General features: G+C 39.4%; 5 protein-coding genes, 1 non-coding gene and 1 pseudogene across 11 annotated transcripts; 2 read left to right on the forward strand and 5 right to left on the reverse strand.

Annotated features, from left to right (window-relative positions):
* Window positions 1-206: 206 nt before the first annotated feature.
* LOC125191598 (glutathione S-transferase T3-like) lies at window positions 207-791 on the reverse strand. Its single transcript, XM_048088991.1, has one exon. It carries the CDS (start codon window positions 789-791, stop codon window positions 207-209), a length of 585 nt encoding a protein of 194 aa, XP_047944948.1.
* A 1,560-nt stretch (window positions 792-2,351) lies between these two features.
* On the forward strand, window positions 2,352-6,333 carry LOC125206308 (UBX domain-containing protein). Its single transcript, XM_048105583.2, has 4 exons — window positions 2,352-3,309; window positions 4,876-5,046; window positions 5,171-5,374; window positions 5,804-6,333. Exons 1-4 carry the CDS (start codon window positions 2,530-2,532, stop codon window positions 6,029-6,031), a joined length of 1,383 nt encoding a protein of 460 aa, XP_047961540.1. The 5' UTR covers window positions 2,352-2,529; the 3' UTR covers window positions 6,032-6,333.
* A 96-nt stretch (window positions 6,334-6,429) lies between these two features.
* LOC125206355 (protein LEAD-SENSITIVE 1 pseudogene) lies at window positions 6,430-7,289 on the reverse strand (annotated as a pseudogene).
* Window positions 7,290-8,421: 1,132 nt separating this feature from the next.
* On the reverse strand, window positions 8,422-8,495 carry TRNAV-AAC (transfer RNA valine (anticodon AAC)). Its single transcript has one exon. It is a non-coding gene; the product is annotated as a tRNA-Val (tRNA).
* A 47-nt stretch (window positions 8,496-8,542) lies between these two features.
* Window positions 8,543-11,819, forward strand: LOC125206341 (FKBP-like peptidyl-prolyl cis-trans isomerase family protein). 2 transcript variants are annotated; one of them, XM_048105611.2, is made up of 6 exons: window positions 8,543-8,697; window positions 9,655-9,783; window positions 10,835-10,968; window positions 11,054-11,133; window positions 11,273-11,362; window positions 11,457-11,819. In XM_048105611.2, the coding sequence occupies exons 2-6, from the start codon at window positions 9,675-9,677 to the stop codon at window positions 11,599-11,601; spliced, it is 558 nt and encodes a 185-aa protein (XP_047961568.2). In that variant the 5' UTR covers window positions 8,543-8,697; window positions 9,655-9,674; the 3' UTR covers window positions 11,602-11,819. The 2 variants fall into 2 exon arrangements, with proteins under 2 accessions (XP_047961568.2, XP_047961574.2); XM_048105617.2 differs by having other exon boundaries at window positions 8,553-8,697; window positions 9,652-9,783.
* Window positions 11,769-14,915, reverse strand: SDIR1 (RING/U-box superfamily protein). 4 transcript variants are annotated; one of them, XM_089065789.1, is made up of 10 exons: window positions 14,736-14,915; window positions 14,527-14,623; window positions 13,929-14,057; window positions 13,789-13,843; window positions 13,658-13,710; window positions 13,332-13,560; window positions 13,076-13,187; window positions 12,524-12,569; window positions 12,195-12,320; window positions 11,769-12,101 (listed from the first exon to the last, which is right to left on the reverse strand). In XM_089065789.1, the coding sequence occupies exons 3-10, from the start codon at window positions 14,004-14,006 to the stop codon at window positions 11,976-11,978; spliced, it is 825 nt and encodes a 274-aa protein (XP_088921915.1). In that variant the 5' UTR covers window positions 14,007-14,057; window positions 14,527-14,623; window positions 14,736-14,915; the 3' UTR covers window positions 11,769-11,975. The 4 variants fall into 4 exon arrangements, with proteins under 4 accessions (XP_088921915.1, XP_088921914.1, XP_047961560.1 ...); XM_089065788.1 differs by having other exon boundaries at window positions 13,929-14,060; XM_048105603.2 differs by lacking the exon at window positions 14,527-14,623.
* Window positions 14,916-15,399: 484 nt separating this feature from the next.
* LOC125206292 (Pentatricopeptide repeat (PPR-like) superfamily protein) lies at window positions 15,400-18,610 on the reverse strand. Of its 2 annotated transcripts, none has more exons than XM_048105569.2 (4): window positions 16,359-18,610; window positions 16,183-16,277; window positions 15,848-16,081; window positions 15,400-15,693 (listed from the first exon to the last, which is right to left on the reverse strand). In XM_048105569.2, the coding sequence occupies exons 1-2, from the start codon at window positions 18,462-18,464 to the stop codon at window positions 16,266-16,268; spliced, it is 2,118 nt and encodes a 705-aa protein (XP_047961526.2). In that variant the 5' UTR covers window positions 18,465-18,610; the 3' UTR covers window positions 15,400-15,693; window positions 15,848-16,081; window positions 16,183-16,265. The 2 variants fall into 2 exon arrangements, with proteins under 2 accessions (XP_047961526.2, XP_047961532.2); XM_048105575.2 differs by having other exon boundaries at window positions 15,400-15,696.
* Window positions 18,611-20,330: the final 1,720 nt, after the last annotated feature.

Raw genomic sequence — 20,330 nt, forward strand, 5'->3', positions numbered from 1 at the left:
ACCGGAAAAATTCATGTTCAGTCGAGAAAAAAGAAAATTACAAATCCTAGAAAAAAGAACTACTTTTTCTTCATTTGTGCGCGAAGGTATTTGATCATCTCACGGTGCAACTCGAGCTCGTACTCCGACATTGTCAAGGTATCCCTCGATGTCAACTCCGTCAGCTGGCCCATCCGCGACGTAATACTCATAACCGACATAGAGTCTTATATCTTATCCAGGGAAGGATTGGGCGGCGGCGGCATAACGGAGTGGCTCGCAGTTGCCTTTCCCTTTGCTTTCCTCTTTGCCGCCTTTGTGCCCATCGAACGGCTTTGAGTACCATGAGATGACAGGAAGAAGTCGTCGTCTGTCACGTTGAGGTCGATTGGTGGAGCTCCTTCGCTCGAAGAGTAGTGTCCGGCGGCGGATACTTTGGTTCTCTTCACCGCCGCTTCTGCCCCACCGGTGTACTTCGGGCTCTTCTCGACAAGCTTCCAAACATCGAAGTACTTGAAGTGCTTCTTCCCGTCAGCGAAGAAATCTGCCTTGTCCTTATCCACAAGGTCCATCTCGCTCTGCCCGCTCGGCCACATCCGGACTACGTTAGTCCACTTCCCATTCCACTTGTTCATCTCCACCTGGACCCGACCCCAATGCTTGCGTAGCTTCACGTAGGTATGCTCGAACGAGCCTTTAGGTCGACCGGCATTGTACTTCTCTGCAATCCGCTGCCAGAACATTTTGCCGCTTTGCTGGTTGCCAACCACAACGTCCTCAGAGACGTCGATGAAGTTCTTGGCCAGCCACATTGTCTCTTGCGGACTATACTTCTTCGGCACATCCTCATCCGCAACCTTGCCCTTGCCCCTCCCTTAAGCGAGCTCCATATCACTGATCTCGTACTCATCAATGCTAACTGGTGATTCCATGTTCATGTTGGTAGGCAACCCCGGACTAGGCGTTGCATTTGGGTCGGGCGTCGGCGGCACTTGCCAGTTGTGGGCGTTGACGAAATCGCCCATCTGTCGTTGGTCGTTGTTAAACCAATCCATAGAAGCTGGAAATGTTGGAATACAAGAGGATTGAAATTGAGTTTGTGTGGAAGTATATTAGAATGGACCACAACAAGTGTATAAATAGGCAAGCAAAATTAAAAAAAAATCGAGGAGACTTGCAGCCCGACCCGAATGCATCTAACGTCGGGCCGGGACTCACACGTTGCGGCACGACCGCCGCTAACCCTAAGTCGGGCCGGACCCCGGGAGCGGCCCAGGGATGCAACTACGTCCTCCGGACAGTCCCAGGCCGTGACGCGCCTCCGCCTAACGCTGCCCTCAGGCCGGGACTCGCACGTTGCGGCCCGGCCCACCTGCGTTGGGGATGCTCTTAGTCAGGGCTTGAGTCCTATTGACTTTATTTTTGAAATTTAATCTTTTCATAAATTTATCCATATTTTTATTAAATTGTCATGGAAATTCATTATTAATTATATAAATTTTAATTTATTTTCAATAAAATGTCATATATTATTCACTTTTATACTTTGCTCGGCAAGGACAAGGTTAGCGTACAAGGGCTTAAAAAGCCCATAAAAATAAATACTTTTCATTTTCATTCGTCATATAAAAGCAGTCAAAATTCATTGACGTCAACTTTTCTCTCATGAGATGGTGTCATTCTTCACTGATAATACTTCAATCACATTTTATTTTATACTTTATAATTACGCCTTAAAAATATTTGTGCAGTCTCCAAAGTGTCTTGACAAATTAGTACTACTCCCTTCGTACCTTCATAATTGAAGCGAAATTTTTCGGCGCGAAGTTTAAAAAAGAGATGTTGAGTGTGTTAAATAAATATATAAAAAAGTAAGAGAGGAAAAAAAAGTAGAGAGACAAAGTAGAAAGTGAATAAAATAGAGAAAATAAAGTAAGAGAGAGTAAAGTAAGAAAAAGAAAAAAAGTTACTCCCTCCGTTCCACAAAGATTGTCTCACTTTGACTGCGCACGAGTTTTAAAAAATGTAATGAAAAATGAGTTGAAAAAGTTAGTGGAATGTGGATCTACTTTTATATAGTATTAATTTTATAATAAAATGTGAGTAAGAAATGAGTTAAGTGGAATATGAAGTCTATTACCAAAAATAATAAAAGTGAAATGAGACAAATTTTGTGGGACGGGAATAAAAAAAAAGAAAATCAGATGGAGGGAGTACTATACAAAATCGAATTCGAAGAAAATCGAAAAAATCGTCAATTTTGACCGGAACCGAAGACAATTCCCTTCTCTAATCCAACACGGCGATGGCAGTCCGGTAATTTCCACAGTAATCACCGACACAACCGTCATTTAACCATCCCCCTCTCTCCCCGTCGCCCATAATCAAAACCCCTCTTCACTCCCCTCCTTCTACACATTTCATCAAACAGTTTCTTCCAAATTCTTCGATCCCAAATCTCAAAAATCCCCTCTTCCACTTCACCCAATCACTTCACTCTCTCCCACTCCTGGAACCAATCGCACTCACAGACGCCGTCACTTCGCAGAAATGGGAGACGTGGCTGATAAATTGGCGTATTTCCAAGCAATCACGGGTTTAGAAGACGCCGATTTGTGCACCGAGATTCTCTCCGCTCACAATTGGGACCTCGAATCGGCCATCTCCTCAATCACCGCCCCCGACGGCAGCCGCCCCTCCTCCACCGACGCCTCCGCCGCCCCTACCACCGCTAATCCGGATGATCGGGATGGAGGTCTTGTTCTGGCCCCCAACGGCGGTAATCAGCCCCCTGGTTTAGCTTGGAAAGTCGTCACGCTTCCCTTCTCCATCATCTCCGGTAGCCTAGGGTTAATTTCTGGTGCGATTGGGTTCGGTCTGTGGGCGGCGGGAGGGGTTTTGTCCTACTCTCTCGGGATGGTTGGGCTGGGTGGTACGTCGCGCGGTGGAACGACGCCGTTGGTGACAATTTCGCCGGCGGTTTCTGAGGCGATGGATTTTGTGGCTAGCTTTGAGCTGGATTTTGGGAGGGTGAGGCCGCATTTTGTGACTGAGGGTTTCATGGACGCGCTGCAGAGGTCTCGCCATGAGTATAAGCTGTTGTTTGTTTACTTGCACTCGCCGGAGCATCCCGATACGCCGGCGTTTTGTGAAGGCACTCTGTGCAATGAGATGCTGGCGGCGTTTTTGAATGAGAATTTTGTGTCGTGGGGTGGGAGTGTGAAGGCCAGTGAAGGGTTTAAGATGAGTAATAGTCTGAAGGCGTCGAGATACCCTTTCTGTGCTGTGGTTATGGCTGCTACTAACCAGAGGATTGCATTGCTGCAGCAGGTAGATGATTTGAGCTTTTTCCTAGCACTCTCTTATGTTGAATTGTGTTTATAGGTGATTGTCTCTACTTGAAAGTTGATCTTTTCATGATTGTCTCTCTTATAGTAAAGAAATGTGTCTGTGATTTCTGTTTTTCTGAGTACTTGAATGGGAAAACAGACATTAGCTGGATTTGATTGGGCAAAATTTAGGACGTTTGTGTTTAGTGCTCTTTAAAATGCAACATGTCACCTGATGACATGAAGGGAAACCCCATCCCTCTCCTTTTTCATCTTTGGCAAGAGTTGCTAACCTCTGACCTCTTTTGGATCTTGTGTTACATGAAGCTGGTTAAGTTATCCACCAATTGTTACTCATATGTGTTCCCTTGGGTTATACAAGTACATGCTCTATTTTTAAGGTTTTTTTTTCTCTTCATGAAGATGATATGAGATATGCTAATATATTTGAAAGGCCAAGATTTAAACTCAATATTACACATTAGTGATGCTTCTTATGAGGTATCCGATGAAGGGATGATAGAGGTTAGGAAAGGGGAATGGTTAAGAGGGGAGTGTTTCAGCTTTGACCTCTGGCACATGAGATGCTGTCTTGCTTTTTGGTTGATTTGGAAAGGGAAGCTCTCAAGTGTGGTTGTGGATGGGGTTTGTTGTGGAAACTCTACTACTAATTTACAGCCCCTGTACGCTTCCTATCCTTTTTCTTGGCGGATTTTTCGGAGGTGGCATATCTGCACATAGTTTACAGGCTTTCAGCCCAAATTATTTCTTCTAACTGTTTTTACATAAACACTCCCAAGTTATTTTTATTTATACCCCAACATTCATATTGAGAGTCTTTCAACTCGTAGCACTGCTATCGTTTGCTCTTTTTAGGTTGTTACGAAATCACTGATGAGGCAGCACGTGTGATCTTTTGATGCATTTTATGAGGTGAAATGTTTTGTCACCGCAACTTTTTCTCTACTTGGAGATCTAGTATGGCGACATTCATATATGTTCATGTATCTTGCACTTGACCAAACAATCATCTAGACTTCTTCATTGTCTCTATATGTGTGCAATCCTCTGAGGAATTTATAACTGAGTGATACTTAATGATATAAAGTGAGATGCTTGTTTTAGGCTATCATTATATGTAAACACAAATGCAAAATGTTTTTCTATACACACTATTTGGATATGCTCTATATACACATTGGGATGGAAAATGTTCTGTACACCTTGATACAGAATATAATCCATCATTTAAATATGCATGCCTGCTATCCCTGGAGAGTTATCTTCCTAAGTGAAACTTAAGTATATACACTGGGATGTTTGTTCTGAAACATCTTTTTAGTTGTCTGGATATCTGTGTAAAGGTTATGTTGTGGGAAAATGAACAAACTAAATCGTGGGAAAAGGTGCACCAAACACTTCATTCTGTTCTCTAATTTTATTGATTTTCTAACTTGGTAGTCACTGCGCTGGTTATGACTTTATGACCTTCCCATTGACCACATTTTTGTCTCTTCTGGTCATTGCATAAGCTGGGTCTCATGTAATATTTTATTCACCTGTGCAGGTTGAGGGACCAAAATCCCCTGAAGAATTGTTAACAATATTGCAGAGGGTGCTTGAAGAAAGCGCTCCTGTGCTTGTCTCAGCAAGGGTAGAAGCTGAAGAAAGAAGAACCAATATTCGTCTTAGAGAGGAACAGGATGCTGCTTATCAGGCAGCACTTGAGGCCGATCAAGTATGCTTTTTCCTATAATTTTGTTGTTTTGTTTAAAAATAATGTATATTCTTTTTGTCTGTTGTTTATATCGTATGTCTAGTAGGACTATCACTTAATTATTTTTGTTAATGTTCTTTTCTAGGCCCGTGAGCGTCAGAGGAAAGAAGAGGAGGAGCGACTGGAACGTGAAGCTGCTGAAGCTGAGAGGAAAAGGAAGGAAGAGGAGGAGGCTCGTGAAAGAGCAGCACGAGAAGCTGCTGAGAGAGAAGCCGAATTAGCTAAGATGCGCGAGGCAAAAGCTTTAGCACTGGGTCCAGAACCTGAGAAAGGACCTGATGTTACTCAAGTAAGACTCATATTTTGTATTCTTTCCATTAAATTGGTAATTTAGTTGGTCTTCTGTTGTTTGGATTTGATTATGGGCACACCATCTGACGGGATGACACGAAACTTTCCCGTTTTTTACTTGCATCAATATCTGTTCTTAAGTTAATCATCCACTTTGTTCAATGTTTATCTCCAGAAGGGTATTGAAACAAATGTGCAAATAGTTATGGACTTATGATTGGTCTAGTATAGCCTCCAGTATATGACAATAGTATCTGCACCCTTCATACCAATGGAAAAATTGAAAGAAATGATTTTGCGGGAATCATATCTAATGGCGTATAGTTGGCCTTGTTTCGCTGAATATTTTACTATGTTCAGTTTCTATGGTCTAAATGTTATGTATTATACTTCATGACATCGTATTCAATTATCTTCAACGTATCAGGTGTTGGTGCGTTTTCCATCTGGAGATCGCAAGGGGAGGAGGTTTCACTGCACAGCAACAATACAATCTTTATACGACTATGTCGACTCCTTAGGGTGCTTGGATGTCAACGGCTACACCCTGGTCTCCAACTTCCCCCGCACTGTTTATGGCGAAGACAAGCTATCTTCGTCACTGAAAGAAGCAGGATTGCATCCGCAGGCCAGCCTCTTCGTGGAGATCAAATAACTATCCATGGATGATGAACCCACATTGACTGGCATTTGGATGATACATTTTTGTGGCTGTGACTATATTGGCATTCACATGGGAAAAACTGGATCAAATAAGTGTCCAGTCGTCGTATATAGTGTTTTCAAAAAATAGATGCTGCAGTTTCTTTCATAAGTTGTTAGGTCAGTTTATGAGATTCTCAGACATTGAAAATTCATTTTGGCTGATATGTGTATCTTCATGTATTCAAGGATTTGTATCTGCAGCACTTACCTTTACCCTTTTATTGTTCAGTTTTATCGGTGATTTGAAAACTAGTCTGAGCTATTTTGATTTCTTTGAAAGTACTCTCTCCGTTAGCCAAGAAAATTCTCTTCGTTTGCGAATAAAAGTCTCACGTCACTCACTCATCATCAAGCAAAACAATTCCAATTGAAATCTGAAAATAGTTGGAGACTCTCATCTCATACAGCTCTGTGCTTGCAAAATATTGAAAACTAAACAGTTGCTTAATGGAAGACAACATCAAAAAGAAAACAACCATCCTGACATGTTTGTGATTACCCCATCAGCAGTGTATCCTCCTACCTGTTTAGTTTGATCGTCAGCATTGTCAGCGACAAAAGCACGTGCATCTACCTCAACGGGAGTTCACTAGGAACAAGATCCTCTACCCATACCTTGGTAACATCATCCCGAACACCAAGATCAAGAGCATACTGACTATAAATGTATTGCGCTGCAGGCATTGCAACACGAGCAACCGGGTTTGAAACAAGCAGCTTGAGCGGCAAATAGATCATTGCAGCCACAGGAATACCAACAAAGGAATAGACTTCGCCACTGGCACCAGAGCTTTTCTTACCACAAACACGAACTCCAGTTTTACAATACATCGCAAAATCCTCACAGTTATTTAATAACCAATCATACTTCCTGAATCCCTTCCGCAGCAAATGCTTAGCTCTGTGAATCACATCTTCTGGAGGATCAGATTTAGCAATTGAGCATGTCCCAGATCGAACCTTAGCCATTAACACTACCGGGCTAACTCCATACTCAAAAGCGATACAAAGATCCATTTCCCAAGAAGCAATTCAAGCATGACATAACCACTCCACTTTCAAGTTTGTGGGAGGCGCAATCTGAATCCAAACAGAGTGCTGTATAAGTCAGCCGGTGATGAGACACAAAAGGAAGATGAGCCACCAGGACTCAAATTCTCTTGTTGAGTGAAGTGCACCACTTTGTCATCGCCAATATAGATGCCTGACAGTTAGAGGTAACACAACAATGTCAAATAAGCACAGGGTCAAAATGGATTAATAAATTGAAGCTTTTTATTGGTAGCGAATGCTAGAATGAGTGGTGACAAGTAGGAAGTATTGAACAATGTAGATATGAAGCAATGTTAAATAGAAACAGTGACACAACTAAGGTGAAAATGGATGGTATTTTGTTATCAAACACTAGTTGAGACACTAAAATTTGTCACGGCATCATTTCGATGAGAGATAGGAAGACAAAGATATTGGTACACAGACGAAACAAGATCACATGGACAAACGTAGGACAGAAACAGATACCAAAATGCACAAACCAAATTCTTGTTCAAAATTGTGACAATGCTGAGAAATTGAAGAAAGATTTCATAGCAAATTAAACTCCATTAAGGAACAGAAAATGCACAACACCATCAAAAAAACACATACTACAAGCCTCGTATCTATTCAACTCCAATTTGAAAAAAAAAATGCTATTAATCCAATCATCATTGCTTAAACCTTTATTTTGTGAATTAATCCAATCACCATTCATATGAACATTATGGTTTAAAAAAAAATAGAAACAGAAAATAAGAAATCAAACAACATGAAGAGAAATAAGAAAAGTAGTCGAGAAAAGAAAGCGTGATGAGAGTATGCGAAAATAGGAGTCCTCCAGGAGTAGATATGGTCTCCTGCCTTCAAATCGCTTCGTTCAACTCTCTGCGACACAAACCCCATCCTCTCTCCCTCTCTACATTTTTGACAAAATTAGATTGCTCATTTTTCTAAGGGAAAAAAAACAAATCAAAAACTCAAAACATTATCACAATAAAAATCATGTAAATGAAATTTGAACAATTTTACATTGATGCGTTGGCGAAGATGATCACTTGAAAGACTGAAGCGCATAATACACGCTAAACCTAAGATTATACTTATTTAATCATCTTAATTAATATCATAAGCATCACATTTAATACTACCATAATTACTGCCTTTAATTCAGTACATTTTCCAAAACAAATTGAAATTAATTTTAACGGCTTCCTATAAATAATCCAATGCAAATTAAAAATTTCCACTGATTATATTGAATACTGATTTCGTAAATTCAAAAATAAAGTAATTCAAAACATATGGCTTCGCCCGGGTTCGAACCGGAGACCTTCAGTGTGTTAGACTGACGTGATAACCAACTACACCACGAAACCATTTGTGTTTTTATGTTTCAATATTAATATAGATGTACATAATAAAAGAGTAGAAAGGAATAAAAGGAGCATCAAACCAGAGCTAGTTTGATTCAAAGCGAAAGATAGAGCAGAGAAGAATCTTTATGGCCGAAACCCTCATCTGCATATCTGCTGTCGCCGTCTTCCGCTCTCTCCCTTCAGCTTATTACCCTTCAATCAGGTGCGTATTTGTTTGTATACACTCGATTTTCGTATTGATTGTTTTGATTGGAAGAGTAGTTAGAGTTAGTGATTGGTTGAATAAGGCGGTTATTCAGTTATATACTAATCTCTTTAAATAGCTATTGTACTCTTCTTGCTCAATTTTTCGATTTCTGAATTGGGTAGAACAAGGATTAGGGTTTTTGTTGTTTGATATCTTGACGTTTTCTGTGAAGGTTGAATAGGTAAAGGTTTTATTTTCGTTTTAGTTCCATTGTTATTTGTGCCAATACGATATCTCAGATAATTTGTGTTCTTGTTCACTTTTTTGACTTTTTTGAGATTAAATTCTGGTCATTGTTGAACCCTAGAGATTGGAAATAATAGATGCACTCAGATTAATAATAGTAGTTAGAATCAAGAACTGCAAGAAGGTTTTCTTTTATCTTTGATTAATGGAAAACCAATTCATTTCTTTCTTGTCTGCAGTCTGCTTGTTGGATTACACGTTTTGAAAATTAGAACATTTCACTTAACTATCACTCCCATTAGGTCTTAAACTCCAGGTAGACTATCTGTAAGTTGGGTGTCTTGGCTATCGTCTTTTTTCGTTGGGCTTTGATACCAGGAAATGTCAGAGTATAATAGAGAGATAAACTATATAAGCATCACACAATCTTAAACAGTGCCAAAACCAAAAACATATAGTCTGTTCTGTATCTTTCATGTTGAAAAATAGACTGTAAGTCTGTAACGCATTGTTGTCATTTTTGTGCAAAAGTCGAGGCAAATTGCTTACAAGCATTATATCTTCTTTTGAGCATGTTAAGTGGTCTGATTTCTCTCTGATTTTCGTCATGCTCAACTGAATTATAACCTTGGAAGTTCGGATTGTTTATGATGCTCTTCATGCAGAACAATATTCACTTATATGTCATTTTTAAAGCTTAATCCCATGGATATTGTGTTCCAGCAGCAAGTTGAGTGATCGGAATCATGGGTGACACAATTGATTTGACCGGGGATGGAGGAGTCCTGAAGACAATAGTACGCCAAGCAAAAGCTGATGCGCTCGGTCCATCAGAGAGTATTCCGCTTGTCGATGGTATGTTTTAACAGCCACTCACTTTTTACTTTATCATGTCATGTAAATTTACAATGTAAGAACTAACTGTAAAAATAGGACAGTGAGTAGTTTAATGGGGCGATTAAGGGATTCACAATTTGATGTTCAAGAGTAGCAATTTGTACATTTAAATTCAACAAGTGTCAGTTTCTTTAGTGTATATTATTGAACAGTCTTAATATTGTTTTGGAAAATTTGTGTTGCTTTGACACAGCTGTGTTATTAAAAAAAAAATTCAAGTACATGAAAATAAAAGGCAACAACTGTAACTGATCTTGATGGCTATAAGTGGCGGATTGCTAATTATTTTCTGCAATGAATTACTTGAGCTTTAACATCAGGTTCAACTATGTTTACCAGATAAGCACCCCGGTGTTTCTCGTTGTCAAGTTGTTTCTAATAAACAGTTGTCTTGCTGATGACTTAGTTTTCTTGTCGTTTTGGATGGATCAGATTCTTTGGTGCTTATTTTTTCCATGCTCAGTTGCTGACTTGTTTCAGCCTTTCAGTGAAATAAATTCATAAAATTAGGAAATTCATTCTGAGTCCTAATACGCATCAATCTCTCGTAGAGTCCTAATACGACGTAGACTAATCAGAAATTCAGAATTAGTTTGTACCCGCTACCCAGTATTCAAAAGTTTGATAATTGGATGTCTAGAATGTATTATTTTGTGCACCGCTTTCGCTTAATTCTAAGTTAGGTTTCCCCTCACCATTGCCCTTTTCGTTGGTGGACTCATGTTTCTATTCTAGACATCTAGCAATTTTTATGTTTCTGCACCTTAGAGAATATACTCCCTCCGTCCCATAATAGATGGCACACTTGGGGATTGCCATGAGATTTTAGGTGATGTTTTGTGTGTTATAGGTGGAGAGAGAAAATAGTATACTTATATTGATGTGAGAGGGAACTTTTTCCAAAAAAAGAAATGTGACATCTTTTGTGGGACAAACTAAAAAAGAAAGTGTGACATCTATTATGGGACGGAGGGAGTACTTTATTAACTTTGCCCTTTTTTTGCGACAGTTCATTATGAAGGCACCCTAGCTGAAACTGGTGAAGTTTTTGACACTACGCATGAAGACAATACTATCTTCACGTTTGAAGTGGGCAGTGGAAGTGTGATTAAAGCTTGGGATGTTGCGCTCAAAACCATGAAGGTAAACTATTCTTTTTATACAGCTAATACTTCAGTACTACTACATAATACGTCCTTAATTCTCGTTCCTTTATGTTGCGTTGCAGGTTGGGGAAGTCGCTAGGATTACATGTAAGCCAGAGTATGCCTATGGCAGTGCCGGTTCCCCACCTGAGATCCCCCCAGAGTAAAATCCTGTTCTTTTCTAGCCTGATATTTGTCTGATGAGCACAACTTATGCAGTTAATGTCACTGATCAATATTAAAAAATGATGGGGACTGTTTTGCTTTATGATGAGAGCATCTATTTGGGTTTCCTGCTGCAGTGCGACTCTTATTTTCGAGGTGGAGCTGGTCGCCTGCAAACCTCGCAAGGGTAGTCTAAGCAGCGCCTCCGATGAGAGGGCAAGGCTGGAGTAAGTCTATCGAATCCACACATTTATTAGTGAATATGCTTCAATTCAGCCACTGCCACATAAAGTCTCTGAGATATAATGTGTGTTTGTTTAGTGAGCTGAAGAAGCAACGGGAAGCAGCCGCTGCAGTAAAGGAGGAAGAGAAGAAGAAAAGGGAGGAAGCGAAAGCTGCCGCAGCTGCTAGGGTTCAAGCCAAACTCGACGCCAAGAAAGGCAAAGGGAAAGGCAAAGGCAAGTAAAAGAAGATATTGTGTGGAGATGGTTGTAATAAAGCTCAAGTAGCTGCACTATATAGACTACCCTCTTCATAATTTCTTCCACAATGGTGAAAACAAGTTTATCTCTATAAATACTGCTTCTATGAACATTTTTGCCAAGTTTGTACGTGTCAAAAAAATTACTACTATTAAATAAGGCAATATTTTAATATATAGCAAATTCAATGTTTACAGCACTACATCTAAATTGCTATTTATCAGCCCTAATCAACTTATGCACCATGAAGGAGAGTGACTCAACTTCACAGTAGGTAATACATAATGCATATACTATAAATATACATATACTGGTGGTATGTATAAATCAGTTATAACAAATATGATATGTTTGTAGCTTAGACCATGTCCGAAGCATCGATTTCTCCTTGAGCGATCTCCGACCATTGTGACCCAGCTCTATACTTGCAGACAGGGCACGTCCCTTGCTGCCTCAGCCATGGATCTATGCAGTTGACATGGAACTGCAAGGAAACACATAAGATCGAATAAGAGACAGAATAATACTAGCGTGTAAATGTATCGAACGTATAAAGGCAAAGGCGCGGAACAGAAACCTGATGCAAGCATGGCAAGCTGCGAATGAGCTCTCCGGCAGTGACTTGCTCCAAGCAAACACTACAAGTCAGATCATCATCAGAGGTCTTTAATCCCACTTGTGGATTTGGAAGATCTTGCTTCTTCTGCAAATAGCATTAAACATTAGTGAGGCTAGCAATATATGGTGAAATCATTACATGTAACTGATATGAAGCATTTGTGTCTAAATTCAAGCATAACCACCAAGATAGATCAAATATACACGAACCAATGCAAGGTGCTTCAGAAAATTGGTTATAGTTTCAGTTTTTTGTTTTTCAAGAGACTGTAGAAATTGATAAAGTACCTCAACTGAGGCTGAAGAAGAACCCTGCTGCGCCGATGAGTTCACACTGTAAGCAAAGAATACGAAGATCCATTTAGAGAGAATCTTGACAAGATACGAGATACCAGTCAAAAAGTAATGCAGAAAATCTCCAAAATTGTCTCTTTTTTCTGTTTATAGCCAACGGAACACACATGCCAAAGTGAAACTAAACAAGTTGCCATGTATGCATGAGACTGTAACAGGTCAGAAAGTAACAGCATGCCATGTATGCATGAGAAAGATGCCATCATGTACACAAGAAGTAAAATTATGAACTTTCAGAGACTAGATGTCATAATAGCTGGTTTTTAAATATGAATCCTAAATGCTCCACATCTAAACATAACATAACTCCGACTGTGACAGAATCTTTCCATTTTGATTTGTTGGTGAGTAATTTAATTAAGCATGCCAAATAAGGATAGAGCAGTGAGAGACCATTTTCAAGGACAATATGGAATGAAATACCAGTTGGAGCTACTCTTATTATGCATAATGTACAAATTCAGAGAGCTTTACACCAATACTCACCCCTGTGGGCCGGAAACCTTATACTTGTGGACAGGAAGAGCATTGATCTCTTCGTCAGTCATAGAAGCGGTAGGGACATTGTCAGAATCAAGTGCTCGCAAAGTTTCATAATCTGCAGAGCACCAAATGCCACATGAAATTCCATGCATAGAATCCTCAATTTATGCTTACCCTACTGGGTTGGAATCAATACAGTAAATAACATTTAAAAAAAAAAACAGATATTATGCCAAATTTGAGAATAATGTATGCATACCTAGGTCGTCAAATTCCCTGTCGAGCAGTGCTAGCTGGAGTCTGAGACCTTGCAACCTTCCCCTGGTAGCAAGAGCTATAGATGGTGGCATATGGAGTCTTAATTCTGTGTGGCCAAGAAGACCGCTAGCTGCGACAGCATGCGCTTGTGCCTGGGCTTGAAGTTGCTGACATGTTGCATACATCCTTAAAGTGGTTGCCATCAGAAACACCCCAAGCACCAGCCAGAGCTTTCCAATACATCGAAAATTAGAGGTCAATCATATAAACGAATTTCACAACTGACAGAACTCTATGAAAACTTTTCAACATCCAAATAATACAAACCAGAAAATTGGGAGACATTTGGTGCGAGTTCAGAATCATAAACAACAAAAGCACTGTTAAAAACACATTCCAGTTAGTAAACTGACTATAAGAGAGAAATATAGAACTAAAGGACCATCAAATAATGTTACCTGTGACAAGAAAAGCTAAGGAGTTGGTATTGACTGGTCGAGTACCATGAACACGCTGATCACCAGCAATAAGATCACATATGTTAAGAGAGATGAGAATAATCACAAGAATAGATATTAGCAAAAGGTTAGAGATTCACCACTGCACGCCGTTCAGGAATAAGTCCCGGAAACCCAGTTTCTATATCTCCTCTACTACCTCTGAAAACAAAACTCATGGTTTCGAAAAAGTTCAACACTGAATGAACTATTTACAGATGCACCTGGAACTGCTGCCAATAGATTATATACAGTGAGAAACAATCCCAAATAGGAAAAGATAGTTGGTCTAACAGAACTAAATTCTAAAGATGGTTCTGATTTTAACTTTTGATTCAACATTTAGTTCCCTCCCATTCAATACCAACTGAAAGAAATACATAATCTAAATCTCTCATATCTTTAAGAATGCCTAGATTTTCAAAATCCATGGTGTAATATGAACCACAACTTTTTGAAGATCAGAAGTGATCGATCCATCATATTGGGTAAGTGTGCATTCTCATTATATGATTCCACATCAGATTATCAATTGGTGATACTTATAGTGCAGGGAAAAAAAAGGCAGTTCCGCTGAAAAAGGGAAAATTCCAAATCTTGCCATTTTTGACAAAATTTTGGTGTTGAATGAAGGAAAACTCAATGCAATTCCCTACATTCGTGAAAACCCCAAAATTCGATAGAAAGCACTCCACTTACCTATTCAAAAAAGCATATCTTCAACAAATCGGTTCAGATCAAAATTCGAACAGGAAAACCGAAAGCATTCACACAAAGAGCTAACATAGATTAATATCTGAGACAAATTTTCGAAAATGCAAATCGGAGAATACATGTGAGCAGGCATATCCTTCACCAAAAAAAAAAAGCTTTGATTATGAAAAAGGTAAGAGCGAAATCTCACTTACAGTGATTGTTGTGTGGTTGGATCAGAGCGCAAACAATCTATCAAACAAAATTGATTTGGTTGAAGTAATAATTGGTTAATCTCAGCTGAGTCGAGCGAGTTAAACGAAAAGAGAGGAGCGAGTGGACTCGGGCGTTGGAGCTCTTTGAATATCGACGCATAAAATGATAAAATAAAAAAGAAAATAAAAGCCCAACGCTGAACTAAAATCAGAAATTTTTTACTACTATCATTTAATGTTCTTGTCACTTTCAATTTTCGAATATCACTTTTTATCTTTATGAATTTCACTTTTTCTTCTATCTTGTTTTTACTTTTAATCGGTTGGTTTGACTTCTTATATTTTATTTATGTTTGACGATTTTATAGTACTACTATTTTAAGATTATTGCAGTCGTTACATTATCCAGAAAAAACTTGCTAAAAATGATTTTCAAATGGCTTTTGTTTTGGGTGGATATTTTAAGTAGTAGTACTACTCACTCTATCCAAAGAAAAATGACCCCTTTCTTGGATGGCACGGGATTTTATGCAACTTTATTTTGTGTGGTAAGTGGACAGAGTAAAGTAATTAGAGAGATGGAATAAAGTAGAGATACATGAATTTCTATTTTAAGCAATGAGTCATCTTGATTGGAACAAACCAAAAAGGAAAGCATCTTCAATGGGAAGGAGGGAGTAGTATTTTTGAATTTATGTTTGTATTATCTTAAAAAATTGCAACCAAAATAGCTAGACAATCCAAATGGATCGGCTCAAACTCAAGTGGAGTGTCAATAAAATAAAATTACAACATCTATATGAAAATTACAAATCACTATGTCTAAATAGCTAAACAATTAATTTTGTTTCTAAAAGAGGATCACTAATAGTTCCTCGTTTATCCTCGTAGACGCGATAACTCCAACCCTCGAGCTTCCTATAATTGGTTAACTTCTTGCAACTGCTGCCACTTGATCCTGCTAAAATTGGATCACACATCAACAAAAGCACTCCGAAAGAGAAACACAAAAGCTAACAAACACAAACGCAGCAGCACACAAAAGACTAACATACAAATACGAAGATCGTTTCTTGCATCAACAGCCGGAATAAAATCACAACAAAACTTACATAGGCAAGCAGCGCGAGGATTGATGAGCTCAACCTCGTTGGCAACGAGAAGAATTGGCGCAACCTCAACCAGAGATGAGGGCACCGGTACGCCTCATTGGTCATCATCGAGCCCCCCTAAACATAACCTGCAGTCTGCTTCCGCAGTATCTGCCTGTTGATTGTTTGAAATGGCGCGTGCTGCCTTGACTTGTTGTGACGAGAATCATATCATCGTACTTGTCAACGAGACACCTAAGAAAAAACGAATAACTAATCTCTTATCAACACCACCTATGATCCATATTAAACAGCCAATTGATACCTCAAAACTCATGATTGCTTAATGATCATACCTTTCTGCTGCGAGCATTTCAAATGCACCGAGATCATGAGGTGCTGCTCTAACTTGTCGTAAGCAAATCACATCCTCATTGTGTTACCCAGCCACCTGAAACGAATTTAATAACTATTAGTATCTTGTTAACATATTCTTGGATTTACAAGATGATGTTAAGTTATGGAAGCTGACCTTTTCTTTTGTCATCTTCGTAGACATATCAGAAACGAGTGCATAGTTATTACTCTTGTAGCATGCAGTCATGAACGCTGCAAGCGTCACACGATCCACACTCTTGGTTGCATCTAACAATTTATCAAAAAACTGGGCCGCAGCGTCTACTTTCTGCTCACTACAAAGCTTCCTGACTAATGTTCTAACAGTGCGAACCCACAGTTTTCGTTCTAATCTGTCTAACAAAGCCATTGCTGTCGAAGATTCACCCTTTTTGCACAGCTCATAAGCTATTGTCACTCGAGTAACTTCACATGGCGAAAAACCTTTGTCAACCATTTCACGAAAAAGTGTTCTAGCCTCATTCAGCATGGATTCTTTGCAAAGGCCACCTATCAGAGCACCATAAGTAAAACTATCGGGCGCACAGCCATGTTCACTCATCTCATTGAAGACTTTCATTGCCATTTCAACGTTTCCATCTCGACAATACCCAGAAACAATACATGTATACGTATGTGTGGTTGGGTTGAGTCCCACTTTCGCAGCATCACTGAGAATTCTTTCACATTCTCCCATTTTCCTTTGCCTTGAAAGTAACGAGATCAACGATGTGTAAGTATGCATATCAACACCGATCCCCTTTTTGAACATCACATTAAAAATCGCGAAAGCTCGTCTAACATCATCATCCTGCTTGCAGCTAGCAGATATCAGAATGGTGTATGTAAATTTATCAGCACAAACCTCATTCCAATAGCAAACTTTTAGCAAGTTATACGCTTCCATAATCCTTCCTTTCTTACAGAGGCAGTTCATAACAGCATTGTACGTGCAAGCATTAGGAGCCAAGCCATCTTTCTCCATCGCGTCCATCAATTCATATGCTCTGTCGAACTCCCCAGCCTTAGCATGGCCGTCAATAAGGGTAGTGTAGGTATTCACATTCGGAGACAGTCCTTGTTCCTTCATCTTCTCCAGCAACATCTCCGCGCGTTGCAGCTTCTCCTCCTTGCAGTATCCATCAATCATGGCAGTATACGTGTACACGTTGGGCTTGTAATTGTCGCTCCTAACAAGTTTCAAGAAAAGCCTAAATGCCTTATCCGTCCAACCTTTCTTGCAAAGGCCATCGATCAATGATGTATGAGTATACACATTCGGCTTCAACCCTCTCCTCGCCATCTCCTCCAGCAGTTCGAACGCTTGTTTAACACTTCCCCTGCTGCTCAACCCGTTAATCAAACAAGAAAAATGGACCACATTCGGCTTCAGCCCGATCTCAACCATCTTGTTGAACACCCACAACGCTCGGTTCACACGACCATTTGCACATAGCATATTGAGAATCAAACTACAAGTAGCCTTATCCACAAGAAAGCCTCTGCTCAACATCTCACTCAACCATCTCTCAGCATCCGAAACCCTCCCAGCTCGACAACAAGCAACAACCATCGACTCGAAACTATAAGAATCCGGAATGACACCTCTCTCACACATTTCATCGAACACATTCTGCGCAATCTCAAAATAGCCCATCCCGTTCACCACGCTCAACGCGCAATTCAGAGTGTGGGAGCTCAAAACCAATCCATGGCTACGCAGCTCGAGAACCATGTCGATTGATTCCTTCAACATTCCCACCTCCGCGAAATTCCACAGCATACAACGCAAAACCTCATGGGTCCGCTCAAAGTTTCCATTTTTAATCAAGCAGCTTGCCGCAACAATGTAAAACCGCATACAATGCTTGAATTTCGCAAACCCGATTGCCCAATAGAAGAAACTCAGCGCCACCATCGATCCGGCCTCATCAGCCAATGAAGCGATTACAGTAATTGCCTGCTCCGCCGTCAAGGAATCAGCATCTATTGGTAAATTTAGTAGAGGGCGCGTTGAATCGAAATGAGTGGATTTTTTCTGCTGATTATAGTATGAATCGCAAACCCAAAAGCAGACTCGTTTAATAACGGTGTGCGGTGAGGCTGCCGGGTTGTGATCAGCTATGGCCTCGTGACAAATGGGTCTCACGGTAGAGAGAGGAACGATGCCATTGAGGAGTGTTGTGGGTGCTGCATTTCGGCGACAGATTTGACTCAGACGAATAAACACAGGGGAAACCATGAAATACGGCCGAATTTAACTCAGCTCAGAAGTTCACGACGGCAGCCACAGCGGTGGCGACGGCGACGGCTTTTTACTGTTTCGCCGGGAAATTTGAGAAAAGGAATTAGAGAGAGAGAGAGAGAGATGTGACATTATTGGGCCAAATTTGATGTTGGCTTTGTGTAATTTAGTGGGCCTTTTAATGGGCTTTTTTGCAATGCTAACTTTGTGTTTAGTGAATTTTTTTTGATAATAAAGACTAAAAATTACTCCAGTTGATTTGATAAATACTCCTTCCGTTCCATAGTAATATAGTTATTTTGCTATTTTAGTACATTCCATAATAATAGAGTCATTTCTCTTTTTAGTAAAAGTCAACACATTTTTCCACATCTACTTTATTCTCTCTTCATCTCTCAACCTTTTTCATTTTCTACTTTATTCTCCATTTACTTAACTCATCTAACACTACTATGGAACGGAGGGAGTAGTACTCATCTGTTTCATAGTAATGGAGTCATTTTGTTATTTTAGTACGTTCCATAGTAATAGAGTCATTTCCCTTTATAGTAAAAGTCAACACATTTTCCACACTTATTTTACTCTCTTTTACTTTTTTTTTTCTTCATCTCTCTACATTTTTCATTTTAATGTTATTCTCTCTTTACTTAACTCACCTAACATATTTTTCCTAATTTTCGTGCTAAAAAGAAACGTCTTCATTACTATGGAACGGAGGGAGTAGTAGTATTCCTTTTGAAAGAAGAAAAAATTAATTAATGCGATAAAAAAAAACCTATTTAACTGTATTATTAGGATTTATTCGGTTTCCACTGTTTAAGATTAATGATTATGTTTATTTTTATTTTTGTTCGATTACCCTCTGTATAATAAACTTATTGTATTTCTGGTTAACTTTACAATGTCGAGATTATATGGTGTTCACCATTATCCATCTCACCCTAGTCCATAGTCCACATGACTAATTAATCTTAAATAAAATCTATTTTAATTTGTCCCATATTATATACTAGTATTATCTCGTCTAAAATCGAATGTCACCTTAATAGACCAATGACAACAACTCCTATATGCAGGCGCTTACTAATATGCGGATCTTCCCCCTCGTCAGCTCCTTTCCCACGCCACTTCTCACTAGCGGTGTTCCCCTCCCTTCCTCTTTCGCCTCCTCCTTCCTCTTCTCACTAGCGGTGTTCCATCTCCCACTTTTGCACCACCGCCATCGCCGCATTGGAATCGGGCGCTCACGGGTGTGTTCCTCTAAATTGATACAACAACTACCACGGTCCACGAATGTGACACTTAAATTTTTTTATAAGAACTGATAGATACTATAGAGAAATATTTAAATAGTTATATACGACAGTCAAAAAGTACTGTAACACTATTCGTGCCACATACTCCATTTCTTTTACTCCCAATGAACGCGCTCTCACGGAAGCGCAAATGAGCGGCGCAAATAATTAGATGAACAAAATAATAATTAAGTATTGTGTTCATGTTCAATTTTAATCAAGTTTGGACCATTTATAATTGGACCCGTTTATAATACGACTTACATGTGTCTTAATCTCTGCACTCATATTTCATTACTCCATTAATTAACTAGCTAAGAAGTCAAGACATAGATTTCACTGACAGCTAAATATACATCCAATTTACTTAATAAACCAAAACTAATCAAAACTTTACAATTGACCCTAATCCGATTATTATAAACACAATAGTTTATCCTTTCATGATGGCTTGACCTATGAATCTAGGAGTAGACCTAATTAACATAAAATTACAAAAAATAACTTAGAAGGATAAAATTAGAAAGTTCCTAACCTCTCAATTATTACACCAACTTCAATTAAATAT

Source organism: Salvia hispanica, chromosome 2 (assembly GCF_029641045.1).
Source record: "Salvia hispanica isolate PSC_SH4W2 chromosome 2, Shi_PSC_v1, whole genome shotgun sequence".
Taxonomy (NCBI): Eukaryota; Viridiplantae; Streptophyta; class Magnoliopsida; order Lamiales; family Lamiaceae; genus Salvia; species Salvia hispanica.